At 44.4% G+C, this 27,310-nt stretch overlaps 2 protein-coding genes across 2 annotated transcripts in view; one reads left to right on the forward strand and one right to left on the reverse strand.

The window, feature by feature from the left end:
• The window catches only part of XRRA1 (X-ray radiation resistance associated 1), a 58,025-nt gene extending 52,261 nt beyond the window's left edge, over positions 1-5,764 (forward strand). Inside the window, exons 16-20 of the mRNA XM_014540419.1 lie at positions 881-1,222; positions 3,512-3,713; positions 4,428-4,543; positions 4,756-4,855; positions 5,279-5,764. Of these exons, the coding sequence (XP_014395905.1) occupies positions 881-1,222; positions 3,512-3,713; positions 4,428-4,543; positions 4,756-4,855; positions 5,279-5,520 (1,002 nt within the window). The 3' untranslated portion in view covers positions 5,521-5,764. The remainder of the gene's footprint in view (positions 1-880; positions 1,223-3,511; positions 3,714-4,427; positions 4,544-4,755; positions 4,856-5,278) is intronic.
• Positions 5,765-13,000: 7,236 nt separating this feature from the next.
• The window catches only part of RNF169 (ring finger protein 169), a 47,239-nt gene continuing 32,929 nt past the window's right edge, over positions 13,001-27,310 (reverse strand). The window contains exons 6-7 of the mRNA XM_014540367.1: positions 18,468-18,561; positions 13,001-18,022 (exon numbers count right to left, since the gene is read on the reverse strand). Of these exons, the coding sequence (XP_014395853.1) occupies positions 16,841-18,022; positions 18,468-18,561 (1,276 nt within the window). The 3' untranslated portion in view covers positions 13,001-16,840. The remainder of the gene's footprint in view (positions 18,023-18,467; positions 18,562-27,310) is intronic.

The following is a 27,310-nucleotide window of genomic DNA, read 5'->3' on the forward strand; positions in this document are numbered from 1 at the left end:
GGCTGAAAGTGTTACAAAGTTTCAAACTGCCAGCTCAGAGGCCGGCAGCGCAGGCGGGGAACGTTGGCTTCCTCCTTCAATGAAGGAAGCAAGCCTCATGTTCGCTTTAAGCTGCCTGGCTGCCGGCCGCCATCTTGGCTGACAGTTAATTTACATATCTCCCTGATTAGCCAATGGGAAGGGTAGCGGTCGTACGCCAATTACCATGTTTCTCTTTTATTAGTGTAGATTTTTTATTGATTTCAGAGAGGAAGGGAGAGGGAGAGAGAGATAGAAACATCAATGATGAGAGAGAATCATTGATTGGCATGTGCCCTGACCGGGGATTGAACCGTGACCTCCTGCTTCATAGGTAAACCGCTGAGCCACGCCAGCTGGGCTGCCTTATGGATCTTTATATAAGGTGCAGGGAGCAGCATCCTGAACAGGCCTGGTGCTGCTGACTTCCAGAAAAGCAGGACCATCTCCCCCTTGCCCTCCTAATAGTCCCTGAGGAAAGTCAGGGGAACTATGTTAAACCTTGGACAGAGGCTAAGGCTCCTGAAGGGCATAGTACTGTGGTCAGGGGTTTATAATGAGGCCTGGCGCCCGGAACAAGCTCTGCCCCGAATAACTCTGTGATGCTGGACAAGTCGTTTTACCTCTCTGAGCCCATTTCCTCATCTATAAAATGAGGATAAATATTCGCTGGGTAGTTGTGAGGTATGTCAGGCATAGGGCACATCGTAGGTGCCCAGTAAGTGTGATTTTGCTCCTGCCCTCCCCCTATGAGCCCTCACCCAGTGCTCCGATCATGGTACCAAGTGGTCTTAGGCTGGTGAGGTCCATGAGAGAGATTCCAATTAGAAAGCAAACCAATACAGCCCTTCTCCCATGACAGGTGCAAACCCAGGTTCCAAAGGTGCCAAAGCAGCCTCTGGTGCTCCATCAGCCGCCTGATACCACAATGGAGTCTCCCTCGGAGGATACGTCGGAGTTACAGCTGCTCGAAGGGCTGCCGATTGCCAAAGACTCTCCTGTGAAGCCAGCGATGGCCATTGAGGGCTTGGAGGGCCTTTCCCTGCACCGCCGGCCCTTCGTGCCACTTCCTCCCATCTGCTCTGACTCCACCGTGCACACTGAAGAGACCACGTCTCGCCCGAGTGACACTGCTGGCCACATCAGCCCCGAGCACCCATCAGATGAGGATACCAAGAGCACGGAGTCCATCTTCCTGACGCAGGTGCCTGGATTCACCTGCCCCTGCCACTCGTTCCCAGTTCCCACGGGTTCCTGTGCAGCCCTTAGATGGCTGGACCGCTATAGGCAGCTGGAAGCAAGCACATGGCGGGTCTGGAAACCAGAAGGCAACACCTAGCAGGGCCTGCCAGTGACTAATCCATGGCTACTGGTAGGGACACCTGTGGGACAAGTCATGGTACTGTGGGGACAAGTCACAGTACTGTGGTAGCGACAGCACCTGGGGTCTGGTTAGGATGCGGTTCTGAACAGTTTTTAGGAAGGGTTGCTGCTGCCTCTGCCTATCTGTTTAAGGTCACCTCACTTCTGCTGCCTCTGAATCCTGAGAATACTAATAGATGAGACATGGTCCTGCCCTTGAGATGCCCTTAGTCTAATGGGGGAGATGGACAGGAACAATGCACACAGTCAATGTTGAGAGTGAGAAACCCAGGAGCTGGAAGCCTAGAGGAAGAGGGGATGCCTCTGTTCCAGACCAAGGGGGCAGGCTTCCCAGAAGAGGTTCAAATGAGATGAGCTTTGCAAACTGAGTAGGAGTTAACATAGTGAGGACGTGGGCAGCAAGGGCAGCACGAAGCCAGATACAGAGGAAGGAAATTAAAATGGTATGTACAGGAGCCATGAATGGTTCAGTGGCAGTGCAACAGAAGGGTTCCCTGTAGGAAAAGGGGAAATATGTGGCTGGAAGAGTTGGCAGGGCCCCCTTAAACTTTATTATTGTACCATTGCCCTCCCCACTTCTAGTCTTGCCCCTCCAACCTGCCAGATCTTTCCAAGATGAACACCTGTCCACACGGTTATGTCTAATTCTCTATCCGTCCATTTCTTACTCCACAGAGGACTTGTAGCAGCAAACATATTCATACAGTATGAAAGTATCTTTTTAAAAATACATTTTTATTGATTTTCAGAGAGAGAGGAAGGGAGAAGGATAGAGAGATAGACACATCGATAAGAGAGAAACATCATCAATCTGCTGCCTCCTGCCTGCTCCCTACTGGGGATTGAGCCCGCAACCCGGTCATGTGCCCTGACGGAGAATTAAACCGTGACTCTTGGTTCCTGGGTCTGTGCTCAACCGCTGAGCCACATTGGTTGGGCTAGTATAAAAGTATCTTTGTGAACTATAATAACATTTTTGGAGTAAAGTATAAACAAATAAGCATTAAAAAAATAGAGGGAGCTAAGATGGCAGCGTAGGTAAATGCCTGTACTCGCTGACTCCCACAACCACATCAAAATTACAACTAAAATACAGAACAACCATCATTCAGAACCGCCTGAAAGCTGGCTGAATGGAAGTCCTACAACTAGAGAAGTAAAGAAGAGACTGGTAGGAGGGGCGGAGACACAGAATGGCCTGGTCCGACAACCAGGTGTGCTGTTTTTTTTTTAATCAGGAGGGAGATCATCTCTCGGAGGCCGCCTGTGAGGAGCAAGGGAGTTGCTACCTTATCCATTCTTCTTTAAGTACTTGGTAGAATTCACTAGTGAAGCCATTTGGTCCTCAGTTTTTCTTTGTGGGAAATTTTAAAATTACTAATGCAATCTCTTTGCTTATTATAGGTCTATTCAGATTTTCTGTAAGTCATAAGTTTAATAATGGGTATAACTACATCCTTAGATGAAATACAGGTTTCATAAAGTTGTTACTTATAAAACCAATTGGGGTAGGCTAAAATGTGAATTCAGTTTCACTCAGCCCCTTCAAACACATTGCCGTTCATCACAGTGAGGATAAAAAAACCACAAAGACAAAACAAAAACCCTCAGCTTGGCATTTAAAGTCCTTCTTGATTATTGCCCCCGCTGCCTATCTCTTCATGGTGCACTCCAACTATACCAATGTTAAGTTTCTCCTAAGGCACCTTGCTGTCCTACCGGTGCACCTTGCTATAATTATATCATGCTATGCCTTGCTTGCAACAGTCCTTCTTTCTCATCTCTTGCAGCCCATACCTCTCTCCAACCCTGCCAGGGAATGGCTCTCCTGGTTCTTTAAGACTTAGTTCAGGCTAAGGCATCACTTCCTCCAGGAAGCTGCTCGTCACCCCAGGCTGGGTTAGGGCTTCCTGTGGGCTCACCTGGAGCCCTTGTGCTCCCTTCTGTTACAGCATTTACCAGGGTACATGATCACTCTCTATTTTCATGTCTGTGTCCTCTCACCCACGTCTTGGTTCTTGTCCTTAACAGGGCCCCGCATTGGGACACACACAGCGCTGATGATAAATGTTAGTGGAATGAATGAATGTGTTTTTCTTTTTGGACACAGGTGAGTGGGATGTCTTACTCCCTCCTCCACAGGGATGATTCAGAGGTGGATAAAGACCAAAGACCATCACCATCATCCCCAGCTCCCAAAGAGGTGAAAAAGACTCAGAGGAGGCTTCCACCTGCCACACACTCCGGCAAGTACCGTGGCTATGAGGAGCTGCTGACAGCCAAGCCTGACCCGGACTTCATTGAGCCAAAGGGTATGTGAGGAGAATGCCTCCAAGGCAGGGCCCCTCTCCATAGCCCCAGTCGAGTCAGGGCAAAGCCAAGGCTGGTGCCAAGACTCTTTACCAGACCAGGGTGCTGTCTTCTGTCTTCTGTCTGTCAAGGGGCCCCTGAGGGTATCCTGGTTTGGAGCCCTAACATGTCAGGACCCCTGGCCTGGGCCTTACTAGGCTTTGGGGAGCCACAGCTGTTCAGAGCTTCCAGCCAGTCTGGGCCCAGCTCTGGTTGGAAAAGTCTCTCCAGGAAGGGTTTGATGAACACTCACTCAGACTGGCCAGATTCCCAGTTAAACCCCAAATTGAACATCCAAAATCCTCCCTATTTGGTTTGAGGCAAGGGAGCCCCCTATTTCAGACTGATGCATGGATAGTCTTGGCACTGTCACAGGAAGTGGCACTCGGCTGTGCTCTCTTGGGTGTCAGTCCCTGCAGTGTAAGCTCTCTGCGGTTAAGGTGGTTACACTGGGGCCAGCCCCTTTCCCCAGCCCAATGCATTGGGATCTTTGCTCATAGGGGACTGGCAGTCACTGAGTGAATGATGGACCTCTGACACTGCAGCAGACCAGGGAGAAATGTGGGGCTTCACATCCTTTTACCCAGGGCCGCTGTTCTATGGGGAATGAGAACATTGGGGGAGGCATGTAGGAGGAGGGGGAAGTGCCTGGACTCCACCTTGCCTTCCTGCCCTAGGAATCCAGAAGAATGCACAGGCCCTGCATCACATGCTGAAGCACCCACTCCTGTATGCCTCCTCGAGGCCCAAGCTGGGGACTCCTCAGAAACACTACGTTCCCAAGGAGAAACGGGTAAACCTGCACTGCACTGAGCACACAAACCCCCCTCAGGCCCCACAGGCACAGAGTGGCTGTCACCTCCAGGCCCTCTAAGGGCCATGCTTCCCCAGAGCCCCCAATTGCTTCCCTGCCTGTGGCTGTGATATTGTGAGGAGGTGAGGCCAGGAAAGTCTGAGCATAAGACTGGGATAACACTCACCTCCCTCACCTTTTGTCAAACCCAGAGGATCCCTGTTCCACTCCCACGGAAGACTCGAGCCCAGATGCTGGATGACATCCTCACTCGCATACGGGACTCCCGGAACATCACAGAGGCTCCACTCGGTATGACTCTGGCCCCCAGGCCTCAGCTGCTATTACCCGAGATCTAGAGGTTTCCTCATCTGCTGGTCTCAGGCAAAGGGCTTGTGTCGGGCAGGAAGAGCCCTTAGGAGCATCGGCCCCAGTCCTTCCCAGGTGCAGATGGAAAACAAGCCTGAGTGAGGCAGGGAGTTGCCTAAAGTCACACAGCATGATACAGACTAGAATTAAGGCTTGAGATAGAATCAGGAGGGGACACTGCTGGCTTCCTAATGCCCCAAGCTGGAGAGGCTATTTTCCGTTAGTCCCCTGAACACCCTTCTCTTTCCCCCTCCCACTTTCTGGGAACTCTGGATCCAGTCCCCTTCCACCTCACCCCCCACCCCCACCTTGGACTGGGTGAGACCCAGAGTGAGCCTGCTGCCCCTCCTGGCTTCCCTCCTTCAGGAGCTGTCCTGCGCCAACGGACAGAGCGGCGGCTGGTGAACCAGAAGCAGTACCTGGAGGCCAAGCGGCTGCTGAAGGAGTTTCAGGCGCGCTACCGGGAGATGGTGCGCTGCTCACTGAAATCGGTGTTCAGGGCACCGGCCCTGGCCCACCCGGCCCTGAGTGGCCCTAAGTTAAGCCGCTTCCTCCAGTTCGTGGATGAGTTCTACCCGGAGCCCACAGCCAATGACTCAAAAGGCTAGAGCTGCCTACAGGGCCATGTGTGCCACCCGGCCTGTGCCCCTCACCCTGCGCCTCTTGCCCTCCCTGAGGGCTCCGTTCCCTTGATGGAGCTGGAACCTTGGGGCTGGCTCGGCTGGGCACAGGCCTCAGAGCTAAGCCCAGCCTTGCTGGCTGGTTGGCTGCAGAGGGGAGCGCCCCCCTTCCCAGGCCCGGCAGGATCCGGCGCCTGGCCCAGCAGCAATAAAGACTGGGTGCGCAGAGCAAGGTAGGCCACGTGCTTTCTTGGAGCCTGTGCCTGGCTGTCACACGGGGAAAGATCCTGTCACACGTGTCCAACAGAGCTTCATGGACCGCTAGGATAGAAAATGGAGTTGATGGAACAGAGAAGTAGCACAGAATCTAATGCTCTGAGAAGTTAACTCACCCACAGCCAATAAAGTGTGTTGGGGGCATGGTGGTGGGGGCAAAATTGAGGCCATCAAGCTCCAGAAATGGTACTTTTTCTGTTGGGCAGCTTTTTCTACTGCGAGGGTAAATGTGGGGAAGGGAGGAAGGAGGATTGGGAATTTCCCTTATCGGATTGGGACAAGCCAGGCCATAAAATTGGGACAAGCTTAGGAGAGGGCCTACATGGAGTTTCCCAAGGTACTCTAATCTAGGACACAGACTGAAGTCCCGTAGGTAAGCATGATGGGCTGCGGCTCTAAAATGGACCCTAGGGCTGTGCAAGGCCAACCTGGGCTCATGTAAGTAAACTAGTTCTGGCCAACGCAGCTGGTGGGATTGTCCTGTTCTTGTGAGTGCTAGTAGTCAGCACCTGCTACAGAGGAGGATCTGGAGAAGGCCACTGGGGCTGCATTCCTGAGATGTGCATTTGAGGTAGATGCTGGGTGTCACCTGGCAACCATTGCTCCTAAGGCTATGCCCCTGGAAGTGCCTGTAATTCAGACCTGAAGAGCAGGCTGCAGTTCCCGGGGTCCAGGAAGCAGTGGCACAAGAATTAAGGATCCTCAGTGAGATACAAACTTCCACAACCTAAGTTGTAATTACAGTGATTATAGAAATATAGTCTCATAGCCACAGCTGACAAGAGAAGCACAGAGTATATGCTGTATTTTAAGTGTGAGATTCTATTAGGACATAGAATATTTGCATCCTGTCATACTCAACCAGTCTCACCATACCAGATACATTCTCATTCATGTCAAGTTCAAAGTCAGTCATATCTCACTCATTCACACAGGCACCTGGGCAGATACAGGTAATACAGGTGTTACCCACAGCAGCACTCCTGTGCAGGAACATGTGCTGACTCACCACCTTAGACCTCCTGGGGCCCAAAACCACCCTTCCCCTAATGTCGGGAGGGAGAATCACCCCATCATTCACACCAAACCTGGCTAAGTTCCAGTTCTGGAGAACTGGACTGCTCCCTTCAGCCAGCAACACTATCAAACCATAGGGTCTCAGGCCTGAACAGCTCCTGGGAACATCCTAGCCAACCTCAAGGCAGGAAGCCTTTTGTAAACACCACACAGATCATTCAGCTCCTGCCTCTAGTGACAGGGAACTCATCATCTCCTTTGTTGGGAAATCTATAGGACAATTCTAGCCATTGGGCTAAGCTGTCTGCCTAAGCCCCTCAGTTGTCCTAGCTCTGCTTTTTTGGCCAAGAGTATATCCCTTCTCTGAATCGGATATTTTTATACAGAATTTGCCTTTTGCTTATTCTTTTTTTAAAATATATTTTTATTGATTTCAAAGAGGAAGGGAGAGAGATAGAGATAGAAATAGAAACGTCAATGATGAGAGAGAATCATCGATTGGCTGCCTCCTGCACGCCATCTACTGGGGATTGATCCCTGCAACTCGGGCATGTGCCCTTGACCAGAATCGAACCTGGGACCATTCAGTCTGCAGGCCAACACTATCCTCTGAGCCAAACCAGCTAGGGCTTTTGCTCACTCTTAAAACCAATGGCATTGCTGCTTTGGTTTTTTAAATTAATTATTTTAAAAAATTTTTTTCTTGATTTCAGAGAGGAAGGGAGAGGGAGAGACAGAAGCATCAATGATGAGAATCATTGATCAGCTGCCTCCTGCAGGCCTCCCAATTGAGGATCAAGCCCACAACCTGGGCTTGTGCCCTGACCAGGAATCAAACGGTGACTTCCTGGTTCATAGGTCGACACTCAACCACTGAGCCACACCAGCCAGGCCTGCTTTGGCTTTTATTAAGTCTTTATCAGCAGACTACTAATATCAGAACTGCTTTCCCTTTTTTATACTTGAAGTTGACCTTTGATATCTAATGGAGGATTTATTACATTTCTTCATCTTAGTCTCTGCCCAGAGTTCCATGGTGCCAGAATCATTGTATATTCCTGATTATTAGCTTTGCCATCATGGAGGCTGTTTACAGAATGAGTGTAGACAGCTGGCCCCTTTTCCCTCCTATGTAACCAAAGCGTGCCAATGTAGAACTCCCAGGAAGGACACCACTAGGAGGCTACGCAGTGACTACTACTCATCCAGGAAGAGACCTAGATAAGGACACATGGGAGCTAAGGTTCCTTATTCATTCTTTCAGTCTCAGCTCAGGTATGTCCTTGAACTCTCCTTCCAAGCTGAACTGGGCTTCCCTTTTTTTTTTTTTTACCTAGTATGACCTCACTGGGTACCACACTGCATGGTGCCAAATGATACCTTTGGTGCTAGGCCCAGGGTCTGCATCCAGGAAATACTCAGTAAGATTGAATTGTGGATGAAATGGAAAATAGCTCAGGCTGGCTATCTTAATGGGATTATACACAGCTACGGCAAGACACTCGAAGCCAGTGCTGCACTTGCTCCCACAGGTACTGCCTTGGACTTCTCTGAAAACTACCACGATCAAGAAAACACAGCACTCCTACCTGCCTGCTCTTCTAAAGCAGGGAATCAGACTACCACCCCTTCCCATACAGGGAGCTGCTGCATCTCTGGAGGCTATATGATCACTTACCACTAGGGTCCAACTCTTTCCTATCTCAGGAGTAATCCAGACTTAGTCACATTACCAGGGCTCAATGTTTAACCTTCTTATATGATGTATCTCATAGGGCAGCTCATTTAACCTTACCCATAACAGCAATGGAGTTTTCAACCTCTATGGGTTCTTCTGGTGTTAAAAACACTCTTTGAGGGAGGGTTTTTCACTGAGAAAATTTCAGTTGCCTGGTTTCCTGAGTTTTGTGCTTTTGAAGAGACATGGCCTTGTCCTATCCCAGTGAATAAAGCCTCAGACTAGATTTGTCAAGTGAACCAGCATTCAAGACTAATCAAGAAGGCCTTTGCGGTGGTAGCCACCCTCCCTATTGTCAGAGTAGTCACTCTCCCCAGCACATCTGATCTATCATTAGATTCTTCACCACCCGGCTGGCTCTCACCCACAGCCCCCTTCTCCATAAGCAGATGGGAAACTGGCTGCCACACTCTTCTGAGCCTTCTCCAGGCTTCTAATCAGAGCAAAACACGACCAAAACAGAAGAAATAGTTTCTCCCACCAATTCTTCAAAATTAGGCCCATCTGTTTTCCAAAGCACTAATCCAAAGTGCCAGTGAGTACCCTGGAGGGTCAACCGTGGCCACAGGAGGGAGAGAACCAATTTGGCTGCAGTTTGTGTCTCACCATACTTGCTACTTCAGGATACCTCCCACCCCTGCAGTGGGCGCAGAAAGAAGACTCATCTCTCTAGCCCTGTGAGGCACAGTCCAGGAGGAAAGCCAACCCAGAAAAAGCAATCAGTGGCTTTGGAGTCAGAGGACCCAGCCTCCAGGCTATGTCAGGGCCAATTCCATCTGTCAATGAGGGCCACCCCTTTCACAGCAACCGGCTATAAGGTAATTAATGAGTGTGGTATGTAGACCATTAGGAGCCAAGAGACAACCAGAGATACTGATCAACTGCATTGTTTCTTGAAAATCATTTTAACGAACCTCTTTGGAAGAGGTTGGGCCAGATGATTTCAAAGGTCCTTCAAAGTGCTGGTTTACCATGTATGGCATTGACTCATATATCGGTCCTTCAAATTGGTTTGACAAGTTTAGATGAAACAGGGATATATTTGTTCTCTGTTGGATGAGAAACTGACACCAAGCCAATTTTGATGAGTTCCTGAGCAGTGATTTCAAAAGAGGGTATTTTTAAAAATCAGATGTTCTGGCTCTGGCCAGATGGCTCAGTTGATTGGAGTGTTGTCCTATTCACCAAAAGGCTGAAGGTTTGATTCCTGGTCAGAGCACAAAACCTGGGTTACAGGTTGGATCCCTGATCAGGGCACATATGGGAGGCAGCAGATCAATATTTCTTTCTCACATAGATGTTTCTCTCCCTCCCTCCCTTCCTCTCTCTCTAAAATCAGTGAACAAGTACTCTGGTGAGGATTAAAAAAACATATCAGATGTTCTGAGTAAAGCCCTAATGTGCAAGGAAAATGTCATTCTATGCATTTGTTCTTTACTTGGGTTCTTTTTTGGTGTGTTCATTAGAAGAATGGTTGAATATCAGAATAACAGTTGTAAATTGGAAGTACCTTAGAACTCAGAAGACATAGCTGTACACTACAGAAGCTCCATCTTACCTAATTTCCCCATAATTCTGAATGCCAAAGCAGACATTCCAACATGGGGCATCTCCCCAAGCAAAAGTAGCATCAAAAATCACAGTCACCCAGCCGGCGTGGCTCAGTGGTTGAGCGTCAATCTATGAACCAGGAGGTCATGGTTTGATTCCTGGTTATGGCTCAATACCCAGTGTGGAATGTGCAGGAAGCAGCCAATCAATGATTCTCATCATCGATGATTCTATCTCTCCCTCCCTCTCCCTTCCTCTCCCAAATCAATAAAAATACGGTATATATATTTTTAAAAATCACACAGTCTAGGCTTAGCCCAGATTTGCCTGAGATTGCTCTCCAGAGATCAGATTTTTGCCTAGAAACAGAATATTTACTTTCATGAGTTTGCTTTACTATCGTCTCAGCTTGGGCTTCTCCTCGAGAAGGTAAACATCCATTGAAGAATGCACTGTGGTATTAAATAAACAACACATCATCCCATTTGATTCCATGCCATTTCCTTGTTGGCAGAAGCATCCTTGACAGGGCATGAACTGTTCTAAGTCCTCTGTCTTTGTCAAAATATTCTCTATGCGTGTGAGAGGTGGCCAGCAGTGGCAGTCCACAAGGATCTAGACCCCTTGTCCAATTCTAACGCACACAGCAGGTTGAGTAAAACCAACCCATTTTCTATTTCTAGGTGGGTGGGGGAAAGGCCCTAAGGATAACTGTGTTTGTATGAAGAACTGAGAGTAAACAACACACACACACACACACACACACACACACACACACACACGGGCATTTATGATAACCACTAGAGACCCGGTGCACGAAATTCGTGCACAGAGGGGTGCCCCTCAGCCTGGCCTGCAATGACACAAGTGTTCCATGCCTGGCCTGGCCAGAGGTCCTCCGCAGCCGGGTGCGGAACACTTGCCTCATCACTGGGGCGATGACGCAAGCATTCCCCCGTCCCCTGGCCACTCCGTGCCTGCTGCCCAGAGGCCCTCCGCAGCCAGGGTGGAACGCTTGCCTTGTCACCACAGTGACGAAGCAAGCATTCCGCCAGGCTGCTCACGCTGCCCGCTCTCCTCGAGACTGGGGGACTCCGGCGGGGCTGAGAGGACTGGGTGCTGCCATCTCGTGGCTATGGGCGCCACCATCGGTGTGATGGAGTGATGGTTAATTTGCATATTACCCTTTTATTAGATAGGGTTGTTTTCCTTGCAGTTACCCATTCTCTCCTCAGGACTTGAAGTGTTCTGCTGGAGGCTAAGGGTTGACCCCACCTGCTCCCACTGGTGGCACAGCTTGGAGGGTGAACAGGAGAATCTGACTGTTGCCTTCTGTAGCCAGGGCCCCAAAGCTACTTAAGCTGTAACAGCTTGATCTTTGAGGAGTCACTGCCTGTTTTTACCCCTTCTTGAATTAGAGAACAGGAAGGTGAGCAAGCCTGACCTTACCTTGGCTTTGTTCAACCAGTTCTTGATTTAAGACACCAGAAAAGGTAGAGAGGCAGCCTGCTCCAAGTTTGAGGTTGCCTCCCACACTTACTCACAAGGCATTAAGGAAGCATTTACTCACTCAAAGCGAAGTGTGTAAATATTTTTCTTAGGAAGAAAAAAAATACTGATAATACATAGAACAATGTGCACATACAGTCTTGGCACTTTCCTTCATCCAGTTTAATCAACCTCTAAACTGGTGACCTCTATATATCTTGAAGTATCTTTTTTTGTAGAACAATCCTCTTAAGAAAGTTACAGTGGATAACACTGATGTATAAGGATACATTTCTGGATCCTCTTTGGAGGAAAATCTATTCAGCAACCCCTTTCCCTAGAATCTCACTGTGCCCCCCCACACACCTTCCCCTAAGCAGACCTGCTTTCTCTTTGAGTCCCAAGAATTTATAAGCAGCTATACTAGTTCTAAAAACCAGGCCCAAAGACCTCTCTATGGGTTGAAGGAAAAGGCTGGGTGAGAGAGATTTAAGTCCCTAAGTTCTTGATTTTTAAAGAAAAATGAAGGACTGGCTGGGTTTTAACCCTTGGTAGTTAAAATGACTGTTCCAATAAACATATCATTCCCAAGGCTCCATATCCACCATACACTATGGGGATTTTCCCTACCTGGGTGTATATTCAGGGGGATATAGGTGCCTTTTAAATCTAACTTAAAAAATCAGGAAGAAAAACTGTTAAAACAGAAAGCCTCCTAAATCATTTGGTTGTCCCCCTCATTGTCAAATATTGTGTGTGTGTGTGTGTGTGTGTGTGTGTGTGTGTGTGTGTGTGTAACTTAAAAGACTATTTATTCAGACCCTAGAAAACTATAATACAAAATAGGACACAGGGTGCTGGACATCAAGTTCCTAATTTCTTAAAAAAGAAGAAGGATGGCAAGGGGGAGAGTATGACTTGGATCATTTCCATGCCTGCCTATTCCAGCTACATGATATTTTATGGTTATGCTCCAGCCTTCAATTTTTCTTTCCTTCCTCTCCTGCTGGCCCTCCATCTGAATTAAAAGCCAGGCAAGAAAAAGGAAAGAAATCCCACGTTGCTGCCAGCTCCAGTTGAGCGGTTCTGATTGGGGAAGACGTTAGGAGGTTACTAAGTTGAGATGTGGCCATAGATGTGGCCATAGATCAGTGGTTCTCAACCTTCCTAATGCTGCGACCCTTTAATACAGTTCCTCATGTTGTGGTGACCCCCAATTTCATTGTTACAAATTGAACATAATTAAAGCATAGTGATTAATCACAAAAACAGTATGTAATTATATATGTGTTTTCCGATGGTCTTAGGCGACCCCTGTGAAAGGGTTGTTCGATCCCCAAAGGGGTCGCGACCCACAGGTTGAGAACCACTGCCATAGATGCTTATGCTAAAAGCAGCTTCTGAAGAGATCTTTATTGTCCTATGATCACTGGAGGATAAAATTCATTCTCTTCTGGCAAAATTACTTAGGAAGTGGAAAGCAGTGTTGCAATCACATTCACAAATACTGATGGGAATATCTAAAATGTTCAAGGCAGCCTGCTTGGTGCTAGAAAGTATCTTGAATGGCACCATCCAAGATCATCTCTATGAAAGAAGTGGCCTTTCATGAGGCCATTAACAAACTCTCCAGCCACATATACATTCAAATACATTCCATTAGACACGGAGCTCCACAAGAGCAGAGACTGTCCTTCCCATCTTTGTATCTCCACAGCCCAGCACAAGTGGGCACAAGTTCGAAGCTCAGCCAATGTCATCAAATGGAACAGAAAGGATGAACAACAGCACAGCCTTCGGTCACCAGCTTCACCAGTCAAGCACAGTGGCAGCTTCCGATTTTAGTCAGTTTGTAATCATACAGCAATTAATTAAGCAGCTTTAATCTCTTAAGGGCTTTTTAGGGAAAATGAACAAAAAGCGCAGAGAGAAGGCATTCATCACCAGTGCTCTCTCCAGGCAAAAATTTTAAAATTAAATTTACAAAATAAATGAAGCCACTTACAAAAGGTTTTCCTGGGAAGCCTCAGCCAAAAAGAATTAACCTTTTAAAAAGAGGCAATTACATGAAAGGGGCCAAGGGCTGGATACATACTACCCTGATTTGACACCAACCCAACAGGCCCAGATGACTTCTTCCAACAGATACAATCAACAGAGGCAGGAACGCGTCCCCAAGTGTCATTCCCACTCCAAGGAAAAGGGCTAAGAGCCCCCTTCTCAGGGCACCACATTGCTTAGATTTCCCATCAGAATGACCTCCATCCTTCATAACTTCCCCTTTAATAAGAAAAAACAAAGAGTGCATATACACACGAAACAAAGATAGTAGGACATGAGAAATTTGTATGGTGAATCAGATTCCAATGATTTGTGATAAATATGTTTGCTTTGTGAAATAGTGCATCTCTCATTCTAGCTGATAAACCCTCCCCATTATTCTATTTCCCTACCTTGTCTTTCTTTTTCTCCAAAGAATCCATGTCAACAACTCCATATGTGATCAACTTCACAACCAAGCAACAGGAGAGGGGAAATTTTTCAGAAAGAAAAAGTGTTCAGGTTTTAGTTATTAAGTATGGGAAGAATCTTAAAATACAGATAATACCTTAGTGGTTTTTGCCTCCTCCAAAGCCAAGCACATTAAAAAGTAAGCCTCATCCCTCCCTAACCTAAACTGCTTTGCATATATTTGAAGTACTACTGCTCAGCTGGAAGTATGGGAAACAACAACTGTCAATACCATTGTAGGCACCACAGCAGGGCTAAGGGGGAAAGTCAGTAAGCTGGATCCATAATTTGGAATATTCTCTTACCAACAAGTAGCTTTTCACTCTGCACCTGAAGCTAAAACTTGTTGCTACTACTATGTAATTTCTTAAAATGAAAGTATTACTCTGGGGAAATATTTAAAAAATATATTTTTTTCTATTAAAAATATTTATCTTTTTTTCCAAAAACAAAAATCAGTTCCAACTGAAAAGTATTTTTCGAATTATCGGAGATATAGAAAAAAGTGGCAAGTGGAAAAATAAGTCTTTCCTACTGTCAATGAGATTAGCCTCCCAATAATACTAAGATCAAAAAGGAACTAACTGAAACAGCAGTAACTGGTGTTTTCTCTGTGGGCATTTAGTAAGTCACCCTCTCTGTCTTCTGCAGACCAGTGCCAGCTCTTCTATCCTGGGCACCAATGTGCCCTCCAGCAGCCTTTGGAGGGCATATGTTGCTGGTAGGACCTAGAACTGAAGTGGTGTGAATATAAAGTAATGAGACTGATGTGTTTTTTAAACACACATCTGCATGTGTGTACGCACAGAGAACACAGGATACATACATTCAGGTGAGTGATACTCCCCACCAAAGCAGTCACTGAGGAGGTTCCACATATCACAATGATCACCAAAATGCTCACGACATCTCTGGAACTTATCTCTGGGAACTGTTTGTGAGCTGCACACAAAATGGCTCTAGTGACTTTAAAGGTGCACCTCATTTATGATTCCAAACCTCCTTGTTATCCCACCTTCTCTTCCAGAGGTTTCAATAGCTTCTGACTAGTTTGAAATTTAAAATTTTCTCTCCTAGATCCCTAAAAGATTACAGATTTTCTCAGAGAAGGGAGACAAGACTCCTGAGAAGAAGCAAAATAAGGGGATAGAGTAAATCCCTAGTGACCCTGATCAGTGAGTCATTGTTCTGGATCTTAGCTTCTGCCTGAATAAAAGGAAGAAGTTGGAATATTTAACCATTAAAGTCCCTTCCAGTTCTAACATTTTAGGAGTCTATGTTTCCAGATGTTTCTAGACTTTGAGGACAGTTCCAGACATGTTTTCACCAATGGCAACATTATTGGAAAAACGATGCAGTATCCTGTTGGGGCCACTCAAAGGGGACAACATACATTGGGATATATAAGCTCTGAAAGCTTTGTTAAATGTCAGTCATGTGACTTTATAGTAACAGCTCATACATGCACAGGGAATGTCAGCCCATCTGAGATTCCCTAAAATCACATCTTAATCCCTATTCTCAATGAGCCCAGATGGGCAGAAGCACCAAGCACCACCAGGGATGCAAAGACACATGGTGTCAGCTGCTAAGGAAAATAAACCCCAAGGTCCATGGGACTGAATTTACCAGCTGCATCCAGCTAGATACCTTTCCATAGTATGGAGTTTCAGCATTGTTCTTGCCTGACTTCTGGGGAAAGTTTTTGGACTTTAGATCAACATTGCAGATAACCCTTGGCCACGTGGAGAGTAATAATGATGTCCAACTGTCTTTTATCTCACAGCCTGGAAAAAAGGAGGCTGTAAACTGTGGGGGGTGGGACTAATTGCACAGTAAAGGTTTATAGTTCCAGTCAATCTCAAGTATCTGCATGTGGATTTTGCAAAATGGGTACTCAATGCCTAGCCAGCTTCCCCTAGGCTCCCCTGGCATGACCTTGGGTTGTAGTCCATATAACAACCTGTTAGTGTGGAAAATCCATGGGATTTGTTGTCAGGAGACCCAGTGGTCAGTCTGGGATAAGCCACTTAGTTGAGAGAACCTGAACACCTGCACTGCAGTTTCATCATCTAAAAATAGGGTTAGTCCCACTTACACGTTAGGTCTCCTGGTAAGACCAAGTTCAACAATGACTGATTGGTCTGTCAACTATATAGCATTAATCAAATGTTACTTTTTAACAGGGAATGTTAATTAGCTTTTGTAGAAGCATAAACTCACTGATCTCATTAGGAATATTTACTTGTGGCAAGGGTCAGGAGAAGGGCTAACATGATCTTTTGGAATCTGCCAAAGAACTATACTGTTCCACTTCTTTGAAAAAGATGGAACTTATTTTTATCTGCAAGGCCAATTTAAAAATACACTCTGTTAAAAGAAGTCAAGAGATCTATCGGTTGAGAAGGTATCCCCTCTTTCCACTACCATTTCTAACTCTGGCCATTGTGCTCCTGAATCTCATTCCAAGTGGGTGCTGCCAGATTTGGCCCGAAGCCCTCAGGCCTGGGTCACCTAGGGGGTGGGGTGCTTCTGGCCTGGGTCACAGGGAAGCAGACACACAGTTCCCTTGGATATAGACTACAAAGGCCCTGGAACCTCTCAGAACCACATTGGGGTGTTTTGCCATAAAGAAAAACCCCAAGTCAGAACACTCTGCTCTTCAGTATAAATGACCAAGCCCAAAACAAAGACCTCTTAAAAGTAGGTAACACTGTTCATGAGGTGCTACTTGGCCCCGGCCATGTTGCTGGACCGTAAGAGATACTGATCCACGCTTCCTTTTCGCCGACTCACAGTCCGTCTCTCATTGTCAAACATGCGCTGCAATTGCAGAGCCAGCTGCCTGTCTTCTTCCTCTTGCTGCAACTTCTGCTCCATCTCTCGCAGGACTGGGTCTGCTGGGGCCAGACCCAACTCACCACTGCTCTGTCGCCGTTTCTTAAGGGACCCATTTTGTTCCAAGTGCTTGGTCTTACAGTGTCTTTTCCGGCCCCGACGCAAGGCAGGAAGTGGCTCCTCACCTAGGTTGTCTGCCAGGACACCATTGGGCAGATCAAAATGATTCACTGTCTGCAGCTGTTTCTTTGTTTTGAGGACCCCACCTGAAACACTGTTTTTGGGCAGCACTGAATTAATCACCGAGATTTTCATGGCTGTGCTTATACAAGTTTTGTCTAACTTGGCATCTGGGGTTGACCCTGACACTTCAAACTTTTCTCTCAAAGAAGTCCCACTGGCTCCCGCTCTGAATTCTGAAGAACAGCAGGTTTCCAATGGGATCTCAGTGCTCCTTTTACTGTCACTGCCCTGTTGTGCTTTTGTTTGGCTAACAGAGGGGAAATAATCCGGGTCAGCGGGGGCAGGTCCAATACACTCAGAGAGCACATGCCCCCTGGACAGTCTTGTATTTAAAGCCAGACGTGGCCTCTCCTTGCTAGAATGGATAACTTCAGAAACGAGCATGTCTTCCCCTGTTTCTGGAGCCAAGGAGGTGAGGGTGGCTTTCGAAAGGGTTTTTTTGATCTGCCGCTCCTGGAAGATCTGCTCCCACTTTTTGAGGATCCGTGGACTGGCCTCATAAGAAGTCTGCTTCTGTAGGCTTCTGTTTAGGTTGCGGGGTGTTGATTTGATGATGAGGGGGCTTAGCACACGGCCATCAGGGAGTCTCTTGGGAGGAGTACATGGTGAGCAGACTATGGGCTTGAAATGGTTGAGTTCTTCGGAGATGCTGTCATTGCTCTCAGGGCTGATGGAGCGCTCGGGCTTATGCAGGGAAGCCAAGGATGAGAGGGAGCTGAAGGGCAGACGCTTTTCAATGGTCAAGTCAGGGGCGGAGAGGCAGCGGTTGTTCTGAGTGGACAAGAGGACACCAATGATGGGGTTGGAGGTTGGGGTTATAGTTGTGACCTGAAAGAGGTTAAAAAGATTATACATACATACATATATACGTGTGTGTTTTTCTTCATAATTCCTTCATAATGGTAGAGAGAGAGGGAGGGAAAGGATAAGAAAAGGGATAAAGAGTGATATAAGCCTAAGAAAAGGGGAAAATCCCTAACCTAGAATGTACAACATTTTCAGAAATTCCTACAAACTTGAAACAATACAATTAAAAATCTATAGGGAAAAAAGTCATCTAGAACTTCTAAAAATGTTCGTCTATCAACCCTCATGCCAACCATCTGGCTACCAATTCAAACTGTCTTCCCATCATAGCTATTTATAAAATTCCCCAACATAACTAGTCTGCCCAGGACTCCTGTGCCTCTTCTCATGGAATGGTTTCTTTCCTGGCCATGGACAGGTGGTGGCAGACGGGACTGGATGCCCAGGGCCTGTGTCTGAGGTGTACCTTGGCTTTGCTGGTTGGGGCTGCTCGGAGTCTGCTCCTCGTTCTGTCCTGAGCAGTGTCACTGCAGCTCTGACTCCTTTCTACCTTTAGGTTCCTAAAAAAGAATAAATAAAAGACAAATAGTCAAGCGTAGCCCATAATACTAGCTAAGGGGAAAAAAATGAAAATCTCTTCTGTCTTTTCAAAGCCACCCACCAAGAAAGACAATTCCTTTGGGCAACTGCAATGGGAAATGAGTTAATTTAGTAACAAAACACATTCAAAGAACAAATCCTGTCAAAAGAAGAAGAGTTCTCCAGAGAGGACATTTGGTTTAAGCTTTTGTTTCCAAACTAGAACTGCTTCAATAACACAAGATTAATGGCTGTTTTGCTCATGCTTTGAGAGATACAGGGCTACTTCACCTTCCTTAATAGAGTGGACACACTGTTCAATCACCTTTGCAAACAACAGATTTTCCCCCTTCAAATGTCTCCACAAACAATCTAAATCAGCCATGAAACAAACATTTAAGTACCTACAAATATGTAAATACCTACAAAATTCCATTCACTGATGAGCATTATCTGGGCAGTGAAAACACAGAGAAGAATGAGATATCATCTAAGTCTTCAAGGAATCAGAGTCCAGTGAGGCATACAAATAAATAATTCAATACCATACAGTGAAATGGTACAACAACAAAAAAGTGTGCCTAAAAGACAGACTGGCATAAAAGAGGGGGTTATTAGTTACTTGGGATGGAGTGAGAGCAGGGCTGGAAAAGCCAAAAATCAAGGTGGACACACAGTCATGCAGATTATTCCAAACAGAAATTATTTCCTTAAATAGTTTTACTTAGCTTTGGAATGGAACACATCATATCTACTTTTTTTGTAGCAAACGACTTACTTTTAAAGTTTTACTATGTCAGAGAAAATTTATAAAGGTGGTAATAAGGTATATTTTCAGGGCACCTCTCCTCTTCCTACATCTCTAGCAAAGGCCTGTCCTACCTATGACTTCCATTCCAGCATTTCTGTGTTATTCCTCCCATTCAAAACTTTATTAAATAAATAAATAAATAAAGCAATAACATGTCATTGCTTCTTCCATTCATTTGGTCAGCAGACTTTACTGAGCTCCAACTCTGTGCAAAGCACTAGAGACGGACTGACAAAAAGGTAACCTTGACCAGCAAGCGCATCCAGTCACTGAAGTCCACATCACCTTGCTAGATGGCTTCAATCTGATGAACAAATCTATGCTATGTTGTCAACAGGAGAAAGTGGTGGCCAACCTGCATTACATGTCTGCACTTCAAGAAAATTCAACACTGAACCTAAACAATGTGAGAGTTGTACCCTCTAGTGTGAGGTTTATTTTGGAACAGGTAGCAAACTTCAACATCCCCCTATAAAGGCAGCTTAGAAGTCAGCTTGGTGTGTATTTTACCTAGACCAATACTGAAATCCGTTTGTACTCCCAGAACTTACACAAACTGTCAGTGTTGTAAGCCACCCAGAAGTAAACTGGATTGCAGATTAAAATGTCGCAGTGAATAACATGTACTTTGGGTCAGGGGGAATGGATACGGAGCTGAAAAAGACAGCATTATTATTTCAAATATACGACTTGTTTGGCATGATTTCATTGGAGAAAGAAGTAGACACTTAGACATTAATCAACCTAAGAAAGAACTTGGTAACTTTCAATAGTCAGAGCAGTTCAGTGATAGCCCTAGGAGGTACTGAGCTCTGTGTCATTAGGTGTTCAAACTGAGGCTACACCTATACTTTAAGGTCCAAACATTCCATAATTAAGAATTAGCTTAGTATATTTTTAAAAAGTGTTTATAAATCCATTTCATCAGCAGTAACAGAGTCAAATTTAAAGACACTGACTACATGCCCAAGTTATCAGAGGTACAAATGACAAGTACCTAGTGGTAAGGAGAACCTCTTTATATACACACTAAATGCAATTTGTGGTAAAAATAATAAAAAGGCCCAGGAAGGAAAGCTACATTTGCATCACTCAAGCACACCAGAAAGACACCCAAAGCAGTTTCTGATAATTTAAAATCTTTTGGGTAAGCCTCAGTATAACTGAAATTGTCATTGCTTCTTCCATTCATTTGGTCAGCAGACTTTACTGAGCGCCAACTCTGTGCAAAGCACTAGAGACGGACTGACAAAAAGGTAACCTTGACCAGCAAGCGCATCCAGTCACTGAAGTCCACCGCACCAGAGAATGACAGAGCTATAGGAAAGCAGTTTTTATATACTGCTAAACTCTCTAAAGTTATCTTCTAAGAGTTTTATAGTTTTAGCTCTTACATTTAGGTGTCTGGTCCAATTTGACTTAATTTTTGTATATGGTGTGAGGTTGGGGTCTTCTGTAACTTTATTCTTTGGCATGTGGATATCCAGCTGTCCCAGTACCATATGTGAACAGACTATTCTTTCCCCTGTCAAGTGGTCTTGGCACCCTTATTGAAAATCAGCTGACCACAGATGAATGAGTTTATTTCAGGACTCTCAATTCTATTCCAAAGATTGATATCTCTACCCTTATTTCAGTACTACACTCCTTTGATGGCTGTAGCTTTGCAGTAAGTTTTGAAATTAGAAAAGTATGAGTCTCCACTTCTGTTCTTTTTCAAGATTGTTTTGGCTATTTGAGATCCTTTATAATTCCATATGTGAATTTTAGTATCAGCTTTTCATTTCTGCAAAAAAAGGAGACTGGCATTTTAATAGGTATTGCAATGAATCTGTGAAACCAGTCGGGGAATACTGGCATCATAATATTAAGTCGTCTAATCCATAAGCACAGTGGTATTTCCTTTTATCTAGGTCTTCTTTAATTTCTTTCAACAGTGTTTTGTAGTTTCCAGCGTCAAGTCTTACACCTTCAGGGTTAAACTTATTCATAACTATTCTATTCTTGTTGATGCTATTGTAAATGGAATTGCTTTCCTAATTATATTTTCAGATTGTTCACTATTAGTGTATAGAAATTCAACTGATTTTTGTATCCTGCAACTTTGCTAGTTTATTAGTTCTAATAGTTTTTCATGAATTCTTTAGGATTTCCTATGAATAACATCAGGTCACTTATAAACAGAGTAATTTTACTTCTTTCTTTGCAATCTAGATGCTTCTTTTTTCTCAACTCTACTGAGATATAACTGATATATACAGGGTGGAGCAAAAGTAGGTATACAGTTTTGAGTACACGAAACACAGTTTATTCTTGTATTATTATTTATTAATTGTATTATTTTCCATACAAACAACTGGAAACCTACTTTTTCCCCACCCTGTATTATAATGTTGTGTAAGTTTAAGGTTATTTTCTTAGTGGTCACCCTGGGGATTACAATTAACATCTTAATTTATAACAATCTATTTCAAATTACTATGAACTCAACTTCAATAGCATACAAAAACTTTGATCCTATATATAACTCTATCCCCCCATTGTGTTGTTACAGGCACACAAAGAATCACAAAAATCATGAATGTGAAAATATTGTATAAACAATAAAAATAATATACAGATATTATTATTGTAGTATTTGGTCACTTTAAGAAGCTTCAAAATGCTGGCTGAAAATAGTCAAGAGCAGTAAACTTGATATTATTCTTAGGCCTGAAAGAGCTCAAACAATACCTTCACGAAAAACAGGGAAGTAACTATCCTCCCACCTTTGTATACATCAGTTTCTGTATCCCCCAAACCCTAACACAGTGCTGGGCACATAGTGGATACAGTCAGTAAGTTTCTTGTAAATGAATAAAAATATGTATAGAAATGCCTCTTTTCTTTAAGGAAAGAAAACTTTAACATTTATTAGGAATCTATTATCTGTCAGGCACTGTGCTAAGTGTTTTAAATATAGTGTATCTCATTTACTCCATACAGAAACCCTATGAGATAGTTATCACCCTCCTCAATTTATGAAGAACTGAGGGAAGTTATCTTTCCCAGGTAATACAGCTGAAGCCAAGATTTCACCCTGTATCTTTATGATCCCAGGCCTGAGCTCTTTCTACTGCAGCATACTGATCTCACAGTCTACTCTACTTTGCCATAGAACAAAACTAGCAAGTCAGGGAAGCTCTCTCCCAAACACAAAATTAAATCATAAACAAGAGGAAGCAGCATTGTCTGAAAGGCAACTGGTTTAAAATTTCCACTGCCAAGAAGCCAGACTGTTTCTGGGATGTCTAGTTAGGCTCAAAATGCCCATAACCACAACGACTTACAAACAAAGAAAAGGAGGGACAGCCAGTATAAACATGCAGCTGGAAAGCTAGATTTAACCCTTATAAAACACTGCTTAAAAAGTTTTCAAATGTTAATGCATGGTATAAAACATCAGACAGCTCATACTCTCAATTGATCACTCATCACTCTCACCCATACCTCATTAGTTTCTTTTAATCAAACTCTCAGGTCTGACAGAGCTGAGTACCACCAAGAAGCTAAAGGCTGGAGAAGACCCTCCTTCCAGCCCCTGGCCTGGGTGTGTGATCCCCCTTCACTGATCCCCAACCCCACAACATACACACATATTTGAATGAAACCAACAACTTCCTTAGGCCTAGTTGTAGCTGCCATACAACTAGAAATGGGTGAAATTGTGTTACAATCCTTCCCTTGTGTATTTATGATCTGGGTTATCGGGCTTGTACATACCAGTATTCTTTCTTTTTTTAAAAGTGTACAATTACATTTTTAGTATACTCAGTTACTAAGCATCACCACAATCAATTTAGAACAACTTGTTACAATCCTTCCCTTGTGTATTTACGATCTGGGTTATCAGGCTTGTACATACCAGTATTCTTTCTTTTTTTTAAAAGTGTACAATTACATTTTTAGTATATTCAGTTACTAAGCATCACCACAATCAATTTAGAACAACTCCATCACCTCATACCCTTTAACTAATACTCCCAAACCCCACCCTTTCCTCCAGCCCTTAGCAACCACTGGTCCACTTTGTCTCTACATATTTGCCTGTTGTGAACATACACTAGTATTCATTTGCAGATGAACAAAAACACTGTTTCCACAGCATAATGCAAAAGGATTTGAGTCTCCTCAAACAGCATGATAACTGGACAGCTTCTTAGATCTCTGTAGCAACCTGGTATCTTTTTAGAACAGGCAGGGTATAAGTTATCCAGCAAAGAGAAGAAAGGGAGCTTTCTGCTGCAAAGGTAGATCATTTCAAGGCAAAGATCCAAGCACAGAGCCTTTTAGCACAGGGTTCTGAGAATGGTTTGATAGAAAGAGCATAGATTTACAGTCAAGAGAGACCTGAGTTCCAATTCCATCTGTCACTCCACAAAGGTGATACATTCTTGGGTGAGTTATTTAACTTCCTTGAACTTCATTTTTCTTAGCTGTAAAATGAGAATAATATTACATATCTTGTAGGCTTAATGTGAGAACTAAATGAAATGAGGTAAAGCATTCAACAAGGCAGGAAGCACTGGGAAAAAGCTAGCTCCCTCACCATCTGGCCAGGCCTCCTAAAAACTACCAGGATATTTCTATCCTATTATATCAGAGATATTACTGACACCTCTAAAACCTGCCATTCTTCTTAAGTTCCACATCACTTCTTCTTAAGTTATTTTCACTTTCTAGCCATATTCCATTACTTTTAACAGCATAGGGATCTATAAGAAGGTAATGGGGACAACCAGTTTTTTGTTTGTTTGATCTAGTAGAGAAGAAGGTCATTAGGAGTAAAAAGAAATAAAATTTAAAAGCAAACAAACCAGTTTTTTAGATATTTAAAATAAAATTTAACTTTACAATTGTATATCAAGTTAATTTTTTTCAATTAACATATATTTTGTGATTAACTTAGAAGTGACCTAGGTTTAACTATTATTCTGTCTGCCTATTTAGAAGAAGTTTCATTTTCGAAGGGCTATAGAACTTCATTAATAGTGCTGCAAAGCCCTCTTAAAGGCTTTTAATTTCTTAAATGAAAATAGAACGAGCTGTTGGCAAGACTCAGCCAGAATCTGTTGGTGGATTCCTTCTAAAATAACCATCCTATCAGACCTACTCACGCTTACCTCCTTCATGCTTTTGGGCTCAAGAAAGAAAAGTTTATAAAGTAGATAAGTAAAACAAATGCAGACTTATTTGATTTAAATACAGTTGTAAAAACTTTAAAAGCTTTTACATATGAATACTCTTTACGAAAAGAACTTTCAGAGAAAAACTTCTGTTGCTGCTTGACAGACAGAAAAAGTGCAGTTGAAATATCCAAAAACTGTTAACGATGCTAATTCTTCATTTTTTAAAATTGTGGTAAAATATCCTATATAATAAAAGCCTAATATGCTAAGTGTCCAGTCATCTGGTCAGCCATTCAACCAATCAAAGCGTAATATGGTAATGATATGCTAAGGCCACTCAACTGCTCGCTATGACGTGCACTGACCACCAGGGGGCAGACAGTAGACCAGTTGCTATGATGTGCACTGACCACCAGGGGGCAGACAGTAGACCAGTTGCTATGATGTGCACTGACCACCAGGGGGCAGACAGTAGACCAGTTGCTATGATGTGCACTGACCACCAGGGGGCAGACAGTAGACCAGTTGCTATGATGTGCACTGACCACCAGGGGGCAGACAGTAGACCAGTTGCTATGATGTGCACTGACCACCAGGGGGCAGACAGTAGACCAGTTGCTATGATGTGCACTGACCACCAGGGGGCAGACAGTAGACCAGTTGCTATGATGTGCACTGACCACCAGGGGGCAGACAGTAGACCAGTTGACCAGTCACTATGACGTGCACTGACCACCAGGGGGCAGACGCTCTGACCGGTAGGTTAGCTTGCTGCTGGTTTCCGGCCGATCAGGACTGAGCGAGATGGGTTGGACATGCCCTGGAGCCTCCTGCAGTCCCTCCATGGCTGGCCAACCTCCACATCCCTCCCTGGCCCTGATCATGCACCAGTGGGGTCCCTCGGCCTGGCCTGCACCCTCTCACAATCCGGGACCCCTCAGGGGATGTTGGAGAGCCAGTTTCGGTCCAACAGTGGAATGACCAGTTGCTATGATGCTCACTGACCATGAGGGGGCAGACGCTCAATGCAGGAGTTGCCCCCTGGTGGTCAGTGTGCTCCCATAAGGGGAGCGCTGCTCAGCCAGAAGCTGGGCTCACAGCTGGCAAGTGCAGCAGTGGTGGCGGGAGCCTCTCCCACCTCTGCGGCAGTACTAAAGATGTCCGACTGACAGACATCCCCCAAGGGCTCCTGGACTGCGAGAAGGCACAGGCCAGGGTGAGGGATCCCCTGGAGTGCACAAATTTCATGCACCAGGCCTCTAGTTCGTAACATAAAAGTTACCATTTTAACCATTTTAAGTTTACAGTCACATTGTTGTGCAACCACCACCAAGCTAATTCTTTTTCAATATATCCAGATGCTTCAACTCATTGTCAGCACTAACAAGCCTATATTGTTTTCCCAAATAACATTTGCAACTGGAACTCAATATTTTCTTAAGGAAAAAAGCATGTTGACTAAATAAGAGATGCAATCCACAGTATTACCATAATAGATTTTCCAACCTAAGGTTTCCATGACATCAGTAAACTATTTCCTAACAATCAAATCCAACTGTTTTAATAACTATACTAATAACTGAACTCAGCCCACAACCTTGGATATTGTTAGAAAATGAATACTGAAGTTCAGAAATGTGTAATACTGATCACAAACATTTCTTAACAGTAAATTTTAAGTGAATATATTCCTATAAATTAGACCCATTGTGGCTCAATGATAAAGGATAAGGATAAGGATGGGCCAAAGAGCAGGAAAAGAAGATATAGTACAGATATTCCAGAGCCACACATAATCAAAAGCACACCACACCATTTAGGCTTTGTTTTGCCCTTTAGAGAAGAATTTTCTAAGTTCCTTGATAGGCATTTCTAGGTATTGACATATTAACCTGCAACTAGCTTTAAAATAATTAATTTCAAGGGTAGACACTGGAACTGGTGATAAATAATTCATCTGTCTAATAGTCACTCCAATTAATTGGGGCAATTTGGCCTTGGCATCATATTTGGATATTAATAAAAACATTTCCAAGTCATTCTAAATTGTGAGATACTGATTAATCACAGATTGGCTAAAGCAACGTTTATTTGTTTCAGGAAGTATTTATTGTGACTTGATTGGAAGAATGACATGACCTTTATCTCTTTTCAGTAGATCCCTCTTATAATCAGTAAGATATGCCTGCTATGAATGGGGGGGGGGGGGTTCCATATACACAATCAGCAGCTGACAATTCTTAGTCAAGCAATCTTTAACTTTAGGGGGATCTATAGTTAACTCATATACACAAAGCAAGCGTTTCATCTTCATCATAAATGTAAAGTACAGTGGCTTACATCTTACATCCTACGTATTGGGTTCCTATTGACATCAGTCAAGCCTAAGTGACAACAATACAGTGTCCGTTCAACAAATAAATGAGGGAATAAATATTCTAGGAAAGGGCCTTCCTGGAACAAAGAGTTACCGTTACTAGAGAAGGGAAGGCAATTAAGGGAAGGGGAAGGGGAAGTGACTTTTACTCTCAGAAATAACAGGAAATCAGACTATTCTAAAAGAATATATACAAGCTAGAGGCCCAGTGCACAAAATTCGTGCATAGGGGGGAGGGGGGAGTTGGTCCCCTCAGCCCAGCCTGCACCCTCTCCAATCCGGGACCCCCTCAGGGGATGTCTGACTGCCGGTTTAGGGATTGGGCCTAAACCGGCAGTCGGACATCCCTCTCAGAATCTGGGACCTCTAGCTCC

This window comes from Myotis brandtii, unplaced genomic scaffold (assembly GCF_000412655.1).
Source record: "Myotis brandtii unplaced genomic scaffold, ASM41265v1 scaffold244, whole genome shotgun sequence".
NCBI lineage: Eukaryota > Metazoa > Chordata > Mammalia > Chiroptera > Vespertilionidae > Myotis > Myotis brandtii.